The sequence below is a fragment of the Mesoplodon mirus genome (genome assembly GCF_964341445.2).
Source record: "Mesoplodon mirus genome assembly, chromosome: X".
Lineage (NCBI taxonomy): Eukaryota > Metazoa > Chordata > Mammalia > Artiodactyla > Ziphiidae > Mesoplodon > Mesoplodon mirus.
The window spans coordinates 58,619,657-58,639,042 of record NC_138981.1 but is presented as its reverse complement, the minus strand read 5'-3'; the positions used below and the strand labels follow the sequence as shown (position 1 = coordinate 58,639,042).

At 47.2% G+C, this 19,386-nt stretch overlaps 1 protein-coding gene across 2 annotated transcripts in view; it reads right to left on the bottom strand.

Moving 5' to 3' along the window:
* Window positions 1–262: 262 nt before the first annotated feature.
* EDA (ectodysplasin A) overlaps window positions 263–19,386 on the bottom strand; it is a 398,541-nt gene continuing 379,417 nt past the window's right edge. The window contains exons 3-8 of one of the 2 annotated variants that reach the window (XM_082610795.1): window positions 14,020–14,043; window positions 8,314–8,493; window positions 6,599–6,633; window positions 5,621–5,672; window positions 2,586–2,716; window positions 263–785 (exon numbers count right to left, since the gene is read on the bottom strand). In XM_082610795.1, the coding sequence (XP_082466921.1) occupies window positions 534–785; window positions 2,586–2,716; window positions 5,621–5,672; window positions 6,599–6,633; window positions 8,314–8,493; window positions 14,020–14,043 (674 nt within the window). In that variant the 3' untranslated portion in view covers window positions 263–533. The remainder of the gene's footprint in view (window positions 786–2,585; window positions 2,717–5,620; window positions 5,673–6,598; window positions 6,634–8,313; window positions 8,494–14,019; window positions 14,044–19,386) is intronic. The other variant, XM_082610796.1, reaches the window with a different exon arrangement.

The following is a 19,386-nucleotide window of genomic DNA, read 5'->3' as shown; positions in this document are numbered from 1 at the left end:
GTCCTCAAAGCCCTGCCAGCTGCCGGGACGCGGCTCAGCGAGAGTGGGAAAACCATCTGGCAGGTTTCTCCCCGTGGCTCTGCCACAAGCACCTGCCTTTCCCTCCCTGCCCCTCTCCTTAGGTTGCAATGCTCCCCTCCTGCCCCGCCCCCGCCCCGCCCTTCGGGGTCAGAGGCTTGCCCCACAGTCTGGGCTGCACCTTTGCTAATTCTCGCCTGCTGCCTGAGCCCCTCACTTTAGTGCAACAAAATGACACCCGGGACCTCGAGGTTGAAGAGTCATGCCAGAAGCAGTCAACACGGAGCCAAGGAGGAAGGTTCTGCTTCATGTCCTGTTCACTCATTCTGGAAAGTCAAGCAGGCCTTGTCATCCTGGAGTCACCGGGGAATAAACAGCACTGGGGCATTTTTCTCTGTGGCTGCTACACCCACACACCTCACTCCACAGCAGCACTGAGAGGTTCTGGAAGTCCCGGCTCCGTAACCTGGGGTAGGAGCACGGGCAAGGGCAAAACGGGATTGGGGGGGGTGGATCTAGGATGCAGGGGCCTCGCCCAGCCTGATGGCCCCGAAGAAGGTGGTGTGCTTGCTCATGTTGATGGAGATGTCGGCGTGCACCATCTTCACGGCGATCTTCTGCCGCGCTTTGAGAAGGCAGACGCCCGCCGTGTAACACGTGTTGTAGTTGGTTTTGCCTGTCTCGATGCTGCGGGTGCACTGCAGGAAGGGCTTCTCGTCCACCACCACCTCATAGCTGGCAAAGTCAGTGAAGTTGATGTAGTATACCTGGGGGAGAGGCAACGAGAAGGGATTGGGGGCGAGCGGAAGGAGAAGGTGGGCCCTCCCCGGTGACCAGCAGACGCGACCTGCTCACGCGAGCTGCCACTGCACCTCTTGAAGGCACGCTAGTCGGCCAACAGGACGGGTGGGGCGACAGGCTTATTCGCTGTCCTGCTTCCCCTCCATTGGGCTCAGGGGGTTAAGCAAACCTCTTTCAACAGCACGTGGGTGGGAGACTCTGCGAGAGCCAGAACCATGCCTCATTCACCCCTTTACCTCCCCCAGCACCCCCTCCCCGCCCCCTGCCCTCCTTGACCCGGGCGTGAAGCACAGTTCTCGGCACACATTAGGTGCTGGATCAGTGCTACAGACACAAACGAATGCGAATCAATTTCCAATTTCCAGCCCCAGGGACCATTTGTAGATAAACTTAGCAGTTACTGATTCCCCAGAGAGGGCACAGGAACAATCTGTGAGTTCTTCAGTTCTCTCCGCTTGCACCCCACTCCCCTGCAGCTGAATTTCTCTCACTGATTCTCCCAGTGCCCCTTGGCACTCTCGTCTGATGACTGAGGAAACAGATGCAGAGGGATGGAGAACTATCCGTCATAAATGAGATAAAGAATGTGGAAGGGCAAAACTAACTTCGTGGCCAGAAGGAAGTGCTAAGCTGTGTTCAGTGGCATGATGTCCAGGGCATTTTCCCAGTTTGCGTGGGGTACAAGGCCTGTGGCCACTCCCAGTTCTCTCCCAGGCCCAGAAAATTAATTTTTCTCTTCTTCACTACCCTTATCCTTCACACCCCACCCCCAGCTTTGATCCCCACCCCCACCAAATGGCACTTAGGACATTGGGATCATACCCCTGGGGACTGGGACACTCATCTGTTGCCCTAACTCACTTTATGGAAGGCTGCTCCCACCACAGGCTGTTCAGGAGGCTGCAGTGTATTCAGGTGCCATACAGTCTCTTGGGTCAGGACCCAAGCTGTGCCAAGGTGCTCAGTAGGCTCAGCAAATGCTCGTGAACCCACCTTCTCTGGCCACTCTCCTGGGAGACCCTTCTGCCGGCTTCAGCATCTTTCTGTCCATCCACCTGCTTGCTGCCCGCCCCTCAGAAGCCCCGGCCTCAAGGCACGCCCACCGCTAGCTCTGAGGAGCCACCCCATTGGAGACAAACAACAGGGGTGGAAGTGGATGGGCACTGGTCGACCTGGGGAGTGGGCTCCGGGCCAGGACAAGGACAAAAACAGAGGGAGAAAAGGGCTGGGAGGACGACAAGCAGAGGGGAGGCAAGAACTACAGAGAAGCAGAAAGGTAGAGAAACAAATGGGAGAAAGAAGAAGGAAAGACAGAAATCTTTTTAAGGTGGAGAGAAGGTCCGGAGGGGCGCTCTCAGTCTTCATTATAAAGCCAGTAGTGTGGGAGGAAGGGGTCCTCAGCAGCCCTGGAACTGACTTGCAAAGAATACATACTAAGGCAGAGTTCAAGTTTGGCAGTAGAACCAAACAACTCAGTGGGGAAACTAGGGCCTGGGGCTCTGTAGGAGGGAATCAGATGGCAGGGCGTGGGATGGGCCTCTTTCCAGTTTTTCAATCATATCTGGCTAGGAAAAAACCCCAGACAGCCCCCTCTCTCTTTCCTCCCTCTTTTCAACTCCCTCCCAGTGCGCCCTCCCCGCCGCCCCCCGCCCAAAGCAGAACGTTAGCCCTTGGCTGGTCTGGGCTGGCTCCACAGTGCCCCTCTGTGGCCTGCACGAGATCTGCATTCTGGATATAAGAAGAGTTAGGCCTGAGACCGTACTCACTTCTACCTGACTATAGATGAAGTAGGTGCCGTCCACCAGTACCTCCAACTCCCCACTGCGGGGGTGTAGCTTAAACACCTTGGGGTTCATGGTGATGCGAGACCAATCGTTGAGCACTCCACCTGAAAGATCTCAGTATGAGAGAAGGGCGGTCACTCAGTACATGTCAGAACTATCTGGGCAATAAACACAAGAAATGTCAAGCCGTGCACAACCCCCAGCCCCATCCCAATACAACCTGCATAGCCCAGGAGGCCAAGCTTTAAGAACAGCATCTGGAAGCAGAGAAAGCGGTCTGTTTGTAAAGTGGCAGCTAGGCCTGCCTCAGGCCCCTGGGGTCTGCCTGTCCTTCCTCCTCTCTCCTTTCCTGACCCCTCTGTCTGGAAGGATATTTAACCAACACCTTCTAGCTGGAATTGGCGGGGGAGGTAAGAAGAGGGCGGGCACGCTGCCCTATTTTCTTTGTTGTTCTGGGGCCTGCACAGGCAAAATCCAGACACTGAGGGGCAGGCTAGGTCTTATTATTCCATTTCATCTCACCAGCTATAGCTCCTGAATCCCTCTCCTGTCTTATAGCTTCAGGGGTTTTCTCCTTGTCCTTAAGAGATTCCTTTCTATAGTACCTCCACACCACTCCTTTCTGGAAAGCCTCGCTGGGCCCCCAGGAAACCACTCGGCCCAAGGCACTGTCTACCCGGAGAACCTTAGGGATCAGGTGTGAGTCAGACTTCATGGCAGCCGGAGCAAGTGACCACCAGTAATAAAGCCCTGTAGGGGAGAGGGATCCTTATGAGAGTGAGGGATAGACCGCAACGCAGACCTAGAACCAACCAAAGGGATGGAGAGGGTGTCTGGGCACTGAGGCACCCCAGCAAAGCATGTCTCTCAGTAATACCCCGTATGGGGCAGAGGGTCAGTCACTCCACCTGGGCTGGACGGTGGGGGCTGGCATGTGAGGGAGGAGGAAAAGCTTCCCTTTCCATCTTGCAGCAAGGGGGATGTTCCTTCCCACCTCAAGAGGAGGGAGTCCAGGCCTAGGGAGCCTTTTCGCCTCAAAACCATCCATTCTTAATTCAAGAAAATATGTTTTGAAAGTCCATCCTTGGCTAGTCTCAGGAGGTCTGCCTTTCTGAGGTGTAAGGAAACTGGCCTTCTGGAAAAGGTGCCCATCTTCCCTTAAGGTGATAAGCAGATGGGATAGGAGTTTGGAGGAGATGCCCTGGCTCTGACCCCTCACGGAGGACCGCTCTGCATGGTATCTTCCTACCCCTGATGACCTCACTCTTTATTTTAAATTTTAATTTATTTATTTTTGGCTGTGTTGGGTCTTTGTTGCTGTGCGCGAGCTTTCTCTAGTTGCGACGAGCGGGGGCTACTCTTTCCTGTGTTGCGGTGCGCGGGCTTCTCATTGCGGTGGCCTCTCTTGTTGCGGAGCACGGGGTCTAGGCGCACAGGCTTCAGCAGTCGTGGCGCACGGGCTTAGTTGCTCCACAGCATGTGGGAACTTCCCGGACCAGGGTTCGAACCCGTGTCCCCTGCATTGGCAGGTGGATTTTTAACCACTGAGCCACCAGGGAAGCCCTGATGCTCTCACTCTTGCTTCTGTTGGAACTAAAGATCAGCAGAGACTACTACTGGGGATTGGCCCAGAGGGGTTGGAACCAGTCTTGTTATGTGGTGGGAGCAAAATCAGTAGCTTCTGGCATAAACATTGAGGCCACCCATCGAGACACCCAAACAAATCTATTTCCTGCCTGTCTCACCCTTCCCTGGACAGATGGTGATCATGGCCCATCCAGGGCCCTGGGGCCCAAGGTACTTGGTCCCAGCAGGACTGCTTAGGTTTTGGTGCCATTCTGTTCCTACTTATATTTCTGAGGTGATTGAGTCAGGCATCCTGGTGGCTCTCCAGGATGTAGCCAAGCCCGATCATTAAGGAAGCAGGGCACAGCCAGTTCAGGACTGACTGGGCTCTTAGAAGCTGTCCCCATGCAGCAGGTTTCTGAAGCTTCATTTACTGTTTCTGTACTCACAGCCCCTCCCAGTAAGCGTCTGGCATCTTGGCTGGCTTGCTGCTTCCCGAGGCTCCTGGGGGTTCGTGCATTTTAGGCTTTGTGCACCCTGGGGACTGGACATTATTTCAAAGTGCTGTTCTTTAATGAACGTTCATGTCTCTTTGAGGAAGAAAATGAAGCTAATCATTCAGTGGAGTATACACACGCATCTCTGAAGTGGCATAGTGCGGTGGAGAGAGTCAGACAGATGTGGTTTTGAATCCCAGCTCCTACACTTAACGGAAATCTTGGGCCAGTTAATTAACCTCTCTGAGCTTCAATTTCTGTCTCTGTAAAAAGGAGCTAATGCCTACCTTTGTCGTGAGGATCAAATCAAATCAAAGACAAAGAAAGTGTGTTGAAAACTCTGAAGTACCATACAGATATAAGGCAGTAGATTTAGTATGGTGTTGTCCAATTTGTCTGGCACTCTGTTTCCCCACCTTTTAAGTGCAGGGATTACAATGAATTAGGGTTGCTAACCTCCTGAAATCCATCCCCCTTTTTTATAGACACTAGCATCTCATACTCCCTGGAGAGTCTAACACGCCCCCCACTTCCCTGAGAGAAATGCCTCCTCTACCCATTTTCTGTGTAGACCCATCAGACAGATGGGTCTGTCTGATTCGATTTTATGTCGTTCTACTTTCTCTAATTTGTATTGTGAAAATGGTGATAAAACTACACATATCCCCAAGGGTGACTCTGATTCAGCCTCCACCTCCCAAGAATCCCTGGTTTAGACAATGTCTCAAGTCCCTTTCAGCTTCCTCATCAGCGATTCTAAATGCAATTTGTAGTAACCTTAGGGCAAGCAATGACTCAGGACAGCCAGCAGAGGGCAAAATGGAGTAGAGAATGGCTCCTAATGTCAAGGGTACCTCAGGGGCCTGGGAGGAACAAGGCTGGGTGACTATTTGAAGGCTGGGGGTAAGGGGAGGAGAAACTCTCCTTAGGGAGAGAGCCTACTTTGACTCTTACCATTCTTGACTTGGATTGCTGACCCTTGGCCCTGTAGATGCACCACGGCTGGCTGGGAGGATGAGAAGGACAGAGAGAGTAGTCACTGTGAGAAATGGATGCTTGTTTAGCCACCAGTTGCCAGGATTCCACCTCTGGTTTCTAGTCTTCATTTGTATCCCAATTCTGATTCCTCTCCCCTTCCTTGGGATGCGAGTGGCCACACTTCTACTGGAGGGTAATATGATTTTGTAGCTCTGCCACGTCATAGCTGGGTGACCTCAGCCAAATGTAATGCCTCTGAGCCTCATTTCGCTAACTGTGAAACGGGGATCTTGAGAATCTCTGTCTGACCTCTCTCACAGGGATGTCTGAAGATCAACTGAGGTGACGAATATAAAATGCCCTGCAAGCCATCCAGCACCGTGCAGCTGTGTAGATTGATTGCCGTGACCAAACAGCTGTAGTGAGGGAGGCTGAGATGAGACAAGGCTCAGCGGCGGAACCTGCCAGTAGAGACGGATCAGGAAGCTCAGAGACTAGGGAGGAGCCCTTCAGGCCATGGAGGCAGAAGTCTAGGCTGGGCTTGACCCAGAGCTGGTTGGCTGATTTTCAAGGACATACTCTTAAACTTCTAAGCTGCTGATGTCAGGTGGTCTGAGGGCCGACAAGGTGTCTGGGGTGGCCGGGGAGGCGGAGGTCTAGGTGAATAGGCCTGACTGGCAGCTGACTATTGGGTTTGGCTATGGTGACCCTTTGTCTCCTGGGGAATGGGGAAAAATGGCCATGAGGAGACTCAGTTCCCTTGCTAAAGGCAGGCCCTGGGGCAAAGCTTTTCTATTCATAGAGATGGGAGGAGGCTGTGAATGAAGAACCTCAGAACCTCCAGGGTCTCCTCACAAGATAAAGCCTCAGCAAATTTAATAGGGAGCAAACTCAAGGGTGGCTCTAGCCTGTGGTCTTCCCTCCTCTCCAGCAAGAGAGCAATTCCCAGCCAACCTGGTTTTCTCGAGTTCCAGCTTTATCAGCAGCACCTGCAAAATAGGACAGGCCAGTCAGAGGGCGTGCTCTTTCTACTTCCTTTACTCCTCACCTAGGCAGCCAGTGGCACTGGGCTTTTGCTCCCTGTAGTGAAGCCCTGTCTGAGTGTTATTTTCCAGGGCTCAGAAATGGAGGGAGAGTCAGGGTGTGATGCAGGGCACTGGGATAGGAGAGGACACCCCCTCCTTCTCTTACTTGCTCCCGACCTGCATCTTCAGTGGGCCTAGCACCCAGCAGGGATACTGGCCTCTCACCAACGCTGGTCTAAGGGAAGTGCCACCGAGCACCTATGGAGACAAAGGAGAGTGTTTTCCTGCCGCCACGTGACCCTGAGACGACGGTGCTTGCTTCTTTAACCTTTTGCTCCCTTTCTATTAATTTTCTTCATAGAGCGCATTGCCATTTGTAAATATCTTGCTTCTTTAATTGTCTCTCTCCTCCTGTAGGACATAAATTCCACGAGAACAGGGACCACTTATCAATATATCTCTTGCACATAGAAAGTGCTCAATTAATATTTGTGGAAAGATTGGATGAAAAAAAACCCCCTAACTGCATCTCTTGGGGCCACGGTGACACTGATTAGCCCTGTTTGAACTATGAGTCAAAGAATCTGAGTCTTGTGGCAGTAAAGACCCAGAGAAATCAGCCGTAAAGACTCCATTTCTGTAAAGCCCCAAGATACAAGAGGGGAACAGGAGAAGGAAATAACAACTGATCTAAGCCCAGATGGTCTGACTCCTGTCAACTTCAATTAGGCAGGTTTGGATCTGGATCTATATCTTTTGGATGCCCTTCTGGGCCCAAAGGGAAAGATGCAAAGAGATTAAATGCTCTTCAATTGGGCAATGTGGTGGGGGGAAGGATGTAGTGCAAAAAGCACTTGGTTCCTCAACAAGTTGGTCTTGGTGCCTGTGTCTGCTTCTTCCACAGCCTGAGTGATTCATAAGTTGCCAACTCCTTGACCGTCAGTGACTACTTGTCTACCTCTGTGGGAAAGACATTTCAGAGTTCAAGGGATGAGACTGCTCTAGGGCTTGTCATTCTGTCCAGTCCCCAGCATTCCTCCTCATAGCCTATTTCTAATGAAACATCAGTATGTGAAGCTGAACGCTGAGAATCAGAGCAGACCAAATCCATCCCCTGTGGGGACTCCGGTGAACCCTTAGGGCCTCTGTCTCTGGCTCATGAGTTTACAGGGAGGCCTAGAGTCAGGGAGGGCTTATGATGGAAGGCTTGAGACAGGTCAAGAACAGGTGTCTCTTCCTTGACAAGCTGGTATAAATAAGAAGTTAGAGCAGGGTTTGCTCAATTCCTAGCTCTCTACTGAACTAGGAGACCTGCATTTCTTACTGCACACTACTGCACATCTTGGGATCACCCACTCTTGCTCTATTGGAGAACTTTGTGTGTGTGTGTGTGTGTGTGTGTGTGTGTGTTACACGGGCCTCTCACTGTTGTGGCCTCTCCCGTTGTGGAGCTCCGGATGCGCAGGCTCAGCGGCCATGGCTCACGGGCCCAGCCGCCCCGCGGCATGTGGGATCTTCCCGGACCGGGTCATGAACCTGTGTCTCCTGCATCGGCAGGCGGACTCTCAACCACTGCGCCACCAGGGAAGCCCTATTAGAGAACTTTTAAGGAGCCTAGGAGGGTGGAGAGACGGAAGAACTCACCAGAAGGTCCCTGGAGACCAGGGGGTCCTTGAGGACCAGGAGGACCTGGAGGGCCAGGTGGTCCCATAACAGTTGTTCCTGGAATTCCAGGAATCCCTGGAATCCCTGGGGGTCCTTGGGGTCCTGGAGGTCCTGGAGGTCCTGGGGGGCCATTGGGCCCAGGAGGTCCTGCCTTCTTTCCTGAAAGACAAGATTAGGTATTACATTTGTGGTTATTGACTGAGAATGTACTGTCAGGAGTTCCTCAGCCTTCTAATGACACAAAGTCGGCCCTCTGGGAGTTCCTGCTCTTAAAGAGGAGGACGCTTTTATCATACGTGATACACACACACACACACACACACACACACACACACACACACACACACCCTACCCTGCTTCATGAATAATCATTTACAGGTTGGGTTTGAAGATATAATGGCCCTCAAGGAGCTCAGTCCTTGTGGGGAAACAGACACAATCACACGATAGTAGAAGTGCTGCATTAGTGGTAGGGACAAAATGCTGGAGAGGTCAGGGAAGGCTTCAAAAAGGAGGTTACAGTTCAGCTAAGTCCAAAGGATCAGAATTGCCAAGTGGCTAGACCTATGGGTCACTTTTTAGAATTGAGAACTGGGCTATTGGTGAAGAGTGTGGCTTTCACGTTTACTGTCCAGGCCTGGCCTTAGGAAGAATATCGGCTCCAGGAAGGTTTCCTATAGGAGTCGAGATGTACAGGGACTTGGGCTTGGGATGGAGGTGGGAATGTGGGATTGGAAGGAGTCTGGGAGATGAGAGGTGGGGGAGGGGAGGGTGAGGGAGGGAAGGAGGGTAGAGAGAGAGAGAGAGAGAGGGAGAGAGAGGGCTCAAGCACCATAAGGAAAGAAGGGGCAGTGGAGAGCACAGAGAGCTGAGCTGAGGAGGAAGCAGCAGGCAGCCTTTTGCTTTCTCAGCTGACCCCTCTAAATCCTATTTTTAAAGATCTCTGGGAAAGGAAATTCTTCATACTCCCTTGGTAACATGTTCCAATGTTTATTACCCCCTCACTGTTAGGAAGTTCTTCTGTATATTGAACTGAAATTCCTCCTGTGGCAGTTTAAGCTCTTATTCTATTGTTTGTATAGATAGAGAAGAATAGCTACCATCATGCACACAATAACCCTCATGTGCTCAAAGACATTAAGTCACCTATCAACCTCTATTTTCATAGGCTAAATAATCTGGCTTCCCAAAGTCTTTTCTCAGAGGCCCTATTCTTGAATGTATTATTAATCAAGCCACCAGATCCTCCCCGTTTCCTCCTCGCTATCCTTTCAGAGCAGTCTCAGCCTTCTTATTCCATATTCCAGTCCTTCCCACATCCCCGCCAAAATGTAGCTACGTTAAGAGTCATAACTGTGGTTTTGAACCAAAACCTCCAGTTCCTCCTGTTTAACCTCCTCTGCTCTGTGCAGTCCAATTCACGCACTGCAGGTGGTCACAGGTGGGTGACTGCTTCCTCCCTTCCCCGCTTTTTCACAATCTTGTGGAAGTCTCAGGCATGGGAGCCTTTCCCCAGACTCCATCATGGTGTCTTCACCTGTGATACTTTCTTCCTTTTTAAATATAACCCTGTCAAGTCTCATTTAAATACCTCCTTCCTGACTCTGCTTTCTGGCTCCCTGGGCTCTCAGGGAGGAGAATCCTGTTCTGATTTATCAGGTCCTCTTTTAAGAAGAATGCCGCGTGCTCAAGAAACCCAATCCCCATGGCAATGCCATTCAAGAAGTCACTTGTCCATGTCTAACCACATCTGCATTTGCAATGAAACAACAGGGTCATTGCGGGGCCCCTTCCCCAGGGAGGAAAGTAAGGAAGGTGCATAGAGCTTCTCTCTCACGGAGAGACAGGAGTCTTAGCGTTTTCCCTGCACTTAGCAGCAAAAGATTGAATCTGCCCAGTTTCGAGATCTAGCAAATTTTAAGATGCCGAACAGGAAAGCCATCTCCCTTCAGATTTGGGCAGCTTCCAAGTCAGGCTTATTCAGCGCCCAAGTTTCAATTCCGGCTAGTGTAGTGGAAAAAACAAGGAATCTGTAGTCAGGAGATAAGGCTGTAAGCCTCAGCTCTGCCACGGACGTATACTTTGGGTAAATCCCTTCCTCTCCCTGAGCCTTAGTTTCTCCATCGGTAAAACGAGGCGCTTGGCCTCAATGATTTCTCTAAGTTTCCTCCCAAGACGGAGGTTCCATAAGAAGGACTGACTTACCCCTGGCAGTCAGGAAACTTCCCTAGCCTGGTTATAAAGTCTGCTTCTCTCTCACTCTTCTCTGAGTGGCACAGACACAGGGGATGGTGCATAGTAGGCTGTCCTCTGTCCCAGAATGTCCAGGCCTAACAGTGATTTTTGAGCTAGAGGGGCTTCTGTGGGTAGTGTGAACTTTAGTGTCAAGACTGTGAGTCTTCTGTGATTGTGAATGTAATTTTGGAAGAATTAGAGCCAGAAACTCCTGCAGTGAAAGTGAATAATGGTCGCAGTGTAAACAGAGAATGTTCACTTATGAAAATGCTAGAAGGCATCTGGGAACAAGCTCCTGCTGGGATCTAGTTCTGCAGCTGGTCCTCTTTGCTCCTCTGCAACCAGGTTTAGGTAACTGTGCTTCTCATCCCTGCATCCTTACAGAAAGTTGGCCCCTGGACCAAGAAGATGACTTTAGAGGACCGCATTCCTTCTCTGGATTTCCTTACTTTAACAGAGCACCTCACGATACAAAAGCCCAGAGACTTTTGTACTTATCAAGTTACCCTGTGTAGTTGTAGATGCAAGAATACACACGTTCTTTTAGTGAAGCTCAAATTGTTGAAAGAATGAACTAAAAGCAAGAGAGGGGGAGAGAGAGAAAGAGAGAGAGAGAGAGAGAGAGAGAGAGAGAGTTATGGGAGGGGGAAAATTCCATTAAAGGATGGAAATTAAATGAACAACTCAATTACCTCTTCAGGCATGTGTCTATTCACTGTGTCCAAGGAAATCAGTATTAAATGGCTTCTAAATCACTTTCAGCCAAGGCAAATGTTTAAAGCCTATGTGCATTCTCTTCCCAATAGTGGCCCACATACAAGGTAGCAGTGCTGGGCAGTGATCCAAGTCACTGCCAGAGGCATTGGGATCTCTTGAGTTTGTAATTTCAGAGCTTCTCGCCTAGACAACTGCCTTCCATTACCACCAGCAAGTGTGTTCTCTCAGTGCTCACCCCTTGGATGACACTTCGAATGGGTGCTGCTCCCCACCACACACATGCCCTATATTTGGGTAAATCACTAGCCTACTTGCTGTTCCCCCAGACATGACATGTTCTTTCATGGCTCTGAGAGATTTCAGTATGTAGTTTTCTTTGCTGGAATATTCTTCCCCTTCTTTTTTCCTCATCCTTCAAAGTCTAGGTTAGATAATGTTTTATCTGAGATGTGGGACCAAGCATGGGAAGCTCATGCTTCTATGATTGTACTTTTTAAAATACTGTACTTCAATTATTTGTGTGTGCTTCCGTGACTCCAACTATACCGGGAGATTTTGGAGGGCAGGAACCATTTTTCTTCATCTCTGTATCTCTCTTCCTGATCATTACAAGATGCTTATTCACTGTCTAGTGAATGAGTGAGTGGAAAAAAAACTTAGTAGCTGTCATTAGACAGTGCTCTCAAGTCTACCTATTAAGAAAGAAAGGAAGGGGACTTCCCTGGTGGTGCAGTGGTTAAGAATCCACCTGCCAATGGAAGGGACACAGGTTCGATCCCTGGTCTGGGAAGATCCCACATGCCACGGAGCAACTAAGCCAGTGCACCACAACTACTGAGCCCGCATGCCACAACTACTGAAGCCTGTGTGTCACAACTACTGAAGCCCACATGCCTAGAGCTCATGCTCTGCAACAAGAGAAGCCACCACAATAAGAGGTACACGTACTGCAATGAAGAATAGCTCCCGCTCGCTGCAATTAAAGAAAGCCCGCGTGCAGCAACGAAGACCCAATGCAGCCAGAAATAAATAAATAAATAAATATATTTATTTAAAAAAAGAAAGAAAGAAAGGAAGTCATCCCTGGGCTTGTGCTAGGAGCAGAGGGTGTCCTTGTCCAGGCCAGGGGAGTTTTCTAGGTTTGTTAAAATTTCTGTCTTAAAGGGATGTGATAAGAATGGAAAACTACACACTTGAAAGTCAAATTTGGGCTTCCCTGGTGGTGCAGTGTTTAAGAATCCGCCTGCCAATGCAGGGGACAGGGGTTCGAACCCTGGTCCGGGAAGTTCCCACATGCCGCAGAGCAACTAAGCCCCGTGCGCCACAACTACTGAGCCTGCGCTCTAGATCCCGCAAGCCACAGCTACTGAAGTCCGCGTGCCTTGTGCCCATGCTCCGCAACAAGAGAAGCCACCGCAATGAGAAACCCGTGCACCGCAACGAAGAGTAGCCCCCGCTCGCTGCAACTAGAGAAAGCCTGTGCACAGCAACGAAGACCCAACGCAGCCAAAAACAAACAAACAAACAAACAAATAAATTTATATATAAAAAAAGAAAGTCACATTTACTTTCTTAAAAGACAGAATAGCTTGGTGAATGTCCAGGCTCCACAAAGAAAGGTTTCCTCACTGACTCCAGTTCTCTGGCTATTTCCCAATTTTGCTCAGCTCAGGTCCTTAGGGGCCAGGCCATTCTTCAGCTTCTTTACAACAGGGACACAGGTTTCCCATGTGGGCCATGGCATCTCAAGCCACCAGAGTACCCTAGTACTCAGAGAAGTGGCAGGAGGCAGCTGAAGCCAGTCTTTCGGGCCTAGTCTGGGGTTGATAATCTACTCTGTAAAGCTCCAGAAATGTTAACAGACAGAATCATTTTGCTTAGAGCATTTTAATGAAAACTCATGAATTTCACTCTATTTTCCTCCCAGTTCAGAACAAAGAAAAAAATAGGTACTTAAAACTCGTTTCGTGATTGGTTCTTTTAGTCCTAAGGAGTGGACCACATTGCCTGGTCCTGTCTTTTGGAACCTGTTCTGTGTTTGGGTTCTCCTCTTCAGGCAGGCAAGCACTTGTACAAACTCATGGGCCATTCCCATTGCAAGTACACTGGAGACTTACAGACCCAACAATGGCACAATGGATCCACTCAACTAGGAGATTCTTGGAAAAGACTAAATGATCAGGGTACTACTACAGCTGAGTTTTTCCATCACAGAGAAAATGATATTGAAACCCCAGAGCAAGAAATACCTTCCCTGACTATCTGAGAAATAGGAGAGGGATAGCTTTTAGGCCAAAAAATAGGGTACTGACATCTCTCAAGAGGTAGTATACCTAGTCCCTACAAGCAGTCTCAAGACTTGATTCATACCTGGACACTGATTTGATAAAGGAGGAGAAAAAAAGGAGAAAGGAGAAGGGCAGGGGAAAGAGTAAGGAAGAATGAAGGAAACATATGTAAAATGAATTGTATGGAAGAGGTAGCAAGAAAGAAAAGCAAAAACAACTTTCGCATGTTGCTAGGAAGCAATTCTATCTTTCATGGATCATCACTGAAAAATGATATATATTTCTTATTCCTGGAAGCTACAATACCCAAGAAGATCACACGTGATTGAGTAAAATAATGGACAACTAGCGCTGAACGAATATAAAAATCCTTCTCCCTTGATTTTTTCTTCTAATTTTAGAAAAGACATGACAGCAATTTTACAAAATCAGGAGCTTGACTTACCCTTTTTCTTGTTTTTAACTGGACCTGTTAAAAAGAGAAAATGGAAAACTAAGTCACTGGAAATTAACATAAAGTGTTTATTCTTCAAGACAGTAACAGGAGGAATCCCCAAGACACTGCAAATTTGAGGGAGCCCCATGCCAAGGGTCAGGTTATTGGCAAGATATCGCCCAACTATCAAACCTCCCCAATCTGTCTCTGACTGTCGTAACAATAAAGTTACAAGGAAGATTCTTCCCTAGGAAGAAAAATCTTTCAGGCTTAGTCTTTGGAGTGAGGGAATGGGTACTTCGCCATAAAGATGAAATGCCCAGAAATGCAGAACTCAACAACCTTAGGACGGCATTCCATTAATTATGCAAGTCCTGAGATTGAAGAGTCACGCATTCAGGTCAGGAACTGATGTGAAGTCTCATGTGTTGAAGCTGGAAGGAGAAAAGGGTCATTTTCATGGAAGGAGCTATTCAAATAGTTAGTTATGAAAACGGTGCAACCATAAAACATTCATCTGGGGGCCACATGCACTCCTACTGTAATTTAACATAAGTTAACAGACGCTTTAAAAGAAGTGTCAACAGTTTCATCGACAATGAAATCACAAGCATTTTCTGGGGAATTACTTCTAAAGAAAACATTTCTAATCAATTGAGGGCACTCAGAAAACCCAAGGCTTTTCTCATATAGTTAGGTAACAATCACTCCTCAGACATACGCAGTTTAGGTGTCTCCCAGACATGCAGGCATGTTTTTCCCTACTGGGGACTCAATTCACTTCATTCTGTAGGTGGATTTGATTTTCTTTCGGTGCACATATTTAAAAATCGGTTCCAAATTCCCATGAAGACCCTACTGGGCAATAATTAAACCCGTCAGTGCCCTCAGGAGCTCACAAAAAGACCAGCATTTGTATACTGTTTTATAGACTAAAAAATCTATTTCCATCTATCATCTCATTTTATTCTTGCAGCAAGCTTGGAATGGTGTTTACCTATAAGAGCAGGCTCTATCAAAGATTCTGTCTGAGCAGACTTCAATCAGAAGTCAGTAAAGTCTCTAACTTGAAGGGCTGCCAGCGTGGCCATCAGAGCTTGCACAGGTCCCTCGAAAACCAATGTCTGTGTAGACTTCCCTGGCAAAGTAATTTCACGTGCAACAGTAGGTATTATTATGCGCAGGGGATGTTTATGGTTGGGTTAAGCAACCTGCTGCACTTAAGGTCATGATCCTCCATTCTTTTATCCTCATGTTTTTCTCTCTTTCTCTCCTCCCAGTTCTTGGTCTTCTTTCTTTACTGCCTATCTTGTATGTTTTTAACAACATTGAGAGCTCCTGAGAATGTACACAGAGGTTCTGGCAAGGAAGCACAGCTACACAGATACTATTGACTAAGAGGCAGCCTGAGAAGGGCCACCTCCTTGAACCAGAAAGCTGTCTGGGGAAGGATTTACACAGAAAAGCCTACAACCCCATCAACCAGCTACCAGCCAACCAGTCAGCCACCTCAGCCTGGGAAAGCAGTGAGATGACAGCCATTGCAGCGACTGGCCTCACAGACAGATTGTGTTAGCCCTGGCCAAGTTGCTGACCATTTCAGCTGGTTAAAGGGTAAGTACTATTACATCAGACTTCAAAGCAGGCTTTGAGGAAATCAGACGATCACCATGTACCTAGTCCTTATTGAGCACACCTAGGGAAGGCACAGTAAATAATGAAACACAACTCTATCCTCAGAGAACTTACAGTTGAATAGGAAAGTACTAAAGGGGGGGAGACTTAAGGAATTATACTGGCTAGCTGAGGAAAAATAAATTTCTGGAGGAAGTCTGACCTATATCTACAAGGGAAAAGAGGGAAAGGGAAGTTAAAAAATTTTCGTTAACCTTTATGAGATGGATGGACCTAGAGTCTGTCATACAGAGTGAAGTAAGTCAGAAAGAGGAAAACAAATACCATATGCTAACACATATATATGGAGTCTAAACAAAAAATGGTTCTGATGAACGTAGGGGAGGACAGGAATAAAGAAGCAGACGTAGAGAATGGACTTGAGGACACGGGGAGGGGAAAGGGTAAGCTGGGATGAAGTGAGAGAGTGGCATGGACATATATACACTACCAAATGTAAAATAGATAGCTAGTGGGAAGCAGCCACATAGCACAGGGAGATCAGCTCAGTGATTTGTGACCACTTAGAGGGGTGGGATAGGGAGGATGGGAGGGAGACGCAGAGGTAGGGGATATGGGGATATATGTATACGTATAGCTGACTTACTTTGTTATACAGCAGAAACTAACACACCATTGTAAAGCAATTATACTCCAATAAAGATGTTAAAAAAATTGTGTTAACTTTTATTATTTTTATACCAGAAATACCTACTCATTATACATACTTAAATGCATGCACACCTACATACATAGAAAAGGGAAGCAAAAAGGAAAAAAACAGCTTAAAAAAACTACTCACAAATAACCACTATTAACATTTTCTGCATATCTAGAAATTTCCTATGCATATAAATATGTATTTTTACAAAATGGGATCAAATAAAAATGTTGTTTGATAACTTTCTTCTATGTCAATAGCTACATTTTTACATTATCATTTTAAATTTGGATACAACAGCATTATATAGGTAGCTCTTTATATTTTTCTAGTTCTTTCATGATTTCATTTTGCATATTTAAATCTTTAATTAATCTGGTATAGATTTGGTATACAGTGGGAGGCAAGGAGCTAACTAAATTTTTTATCTTTATTTTCCAAAATGGCCATGACATGAAGAGTGTTGAGAATAACAGGGGCTCAAAGCCCTATCTTCCACTTCTTCTTGTGTCACAGAAGGGCTCCCAGAGAGCTTCCATCTATTCAGTGGACATTTGGCATATCCCTCAGAAGAAAATGGGGATGAAAAAATATGGACAAGATTATCCTTAGATTGTATCGCACTTCTCATAGGTGCTAGTGAGTACATCATCTCAGCAGTATAGGAGTTCTAGCTCCCGGGTATTTTCTCTCTAGAAGATGGAAAACCACCATGGCCAGTAAATAATTCTTATGAGTTTCAACATGGTCCTCTAAGCTCTGGTTCTATATCCGCCATTCTCATTTCTTTTGTTTGAGGCCATTGTGGTTTCCCGTCTTCTAGAAAGAAAATACCAGGGAGCTAGAACTATCCCATATTAGATATGAACATCTTGACCAGAGCAAAAGCAGTAACCTCTGCTGAGTTCTATACCTTTTTAGATATATTGATTTATTTTCTCTATATGCTCCAGAACCTTTTTCATACCTACTCAGAACACTACCACTGTCACATGTCTGTTTCCGTGGTAACAGGCTACATTTCTCTATCATTCTAATACCCTCTATTTGTAAACATCATGCTTTCTGCAGGCAAACCCCACAAATACATTAGAGTGGGACAGACAGCTGTGCAGTCCCTGGGACTGCTTTTATAGTAGTAAATTTGAGATCTGACAGGTTTTGATCTATGTGGCCAGGCTGTTTGCTATCTGATATTAAGAAAAGGGGTCTTGTAATAACATCAGGGCCATGGGAGCCAGCAGCAGTCCTAGCCTGAGTCTGGTCCTGACTTAATCACAAACTGACAATAAGGCAAGTGGGCCATTTTTTCTGATTCTTCATCTTCTAAATGAGGAATACTTTGTACACTTTGTCTCTATTCAAGCCTAGGGTTCTGATGAAGATAAATGACACCATAACTAAAGCTAACATTTATTGAATATATGTGAGCCATGCACTTTGCTAGATGCTTTACATATCTCATTTAGGTCTTATAACAATCCAGCAAAGTAGTTATTATTATGCTTATTTTATAGATGAAGAGATGGATTAAATTAATGGCACAAAGCCACACAGCCTGTACATATTTTCAGGTAAGCTGAAACTTCAGAAAGATTCATATTTTTCTAGATGTGTTTTGAAAATTAAAAAATAAATGTATATACTTCCAATTTCTGGCTTCATGTGTCAAGCACTTGAAAGCCATCACCCCCATACTCACAATAAGAAAAAAGCTGAGCAAACTTAAAATCACTTCTTAGATCCATCAGAGAATTAAGGTCACAAGGCAAACTGCTGTTCTGTAAGATGGAGAGACAGACCAGTGGATATGGAGACTCATAGCAGACTAGGAAGAGAAGCCTGCAGCTGAAGCCAGTATCAGTAAGAAGACTTTGAAACTGTAATTGACAAATTGCTAGATGCTCAGTGTGGACTAGCTCAAGGGCTAAAAGTCCCCAGTGGGCCCAGCCTTACGGGGTTCTCCACACTTTCATGCATTTTACCTTCAAGAGTGCTACCAGGTTCTCATAGTGAAGACTGGAGAAAAATTCTCTTGTCCTTCTAGCAAGGGGAGAGGAAAAGCAGCCATTTTGAAATATATCCAGACCTCTCTATTCTCTTTAACAAGGCTTGCCCTCAAGGAAAACTTTTTTTTTTTTTTTTTTTTTTTTTTTTGGTGGCACGCGGGCCTCTCACTGCTGTGGCCTCTCCCGCTGTGGAGCACAGGCTCCAGACGCGCAGGCTCAGCGGCCATGGCCCACGGGCCCAGCCACTCCCGGCATGCGGGATCCTCCCGGACCGGGGAAAGAACCCATGCCCCCCGCATCAACAGGCGGACTCCCAACCACTGTGCCACCAGGGAAGCCCCAAGGAAAACTTTTATCAGAGCCTAACTGACTGGGGTTTTACCAGAGCTGAACTGACCTGGGGGATAGGAAAGACCCAACTCAGGCACACTAAAAGATTGAGACCTAATCATAAGACTAATGAATGCTTCTATTCTATCCACACTTTATCACCACATTAACAGCACTCCTGTATAACAGGGGATTACAGCTAAAAACACTGCCAGAGCTTTATTTACAATAGCCAGGACATGGAAGCAACCTAAGTGTCCATCAACAGATGAATGGATAAAGAAGATGTGGCACATATATACAATGGAATATTACTCAGTCATAAAAAGAAATGAAATTGAGTTATTTGTAGTGAGGTGGATGGACCTAGAATCTGTCATACAGAGTGAAGTAAGTCAGAAAGAGAAAAACAAATACCGTATGCTAACACATATATATGGAATCTAAAAAAAAAAAAAAAAAAAAGGTTCTGAAGAACCTAGGGGCAGGACAGGAGTAAAAATGCAAACGTAGAGAATGGACTTGAGGACACGGGGAAGGTGAAGGGTAAGTTGGGACGAAGTGAGAGAGTAGCATTGACGTATATACACTACCAAATGTAAAATAGATAGCTAGTGGGAAGCAGCCGCATAGCACAGGGAGATTAGCTCGGTGATTTATGACCACCTAGAGGGGTGGGATAGGGAGGATGGGAGGGAGACA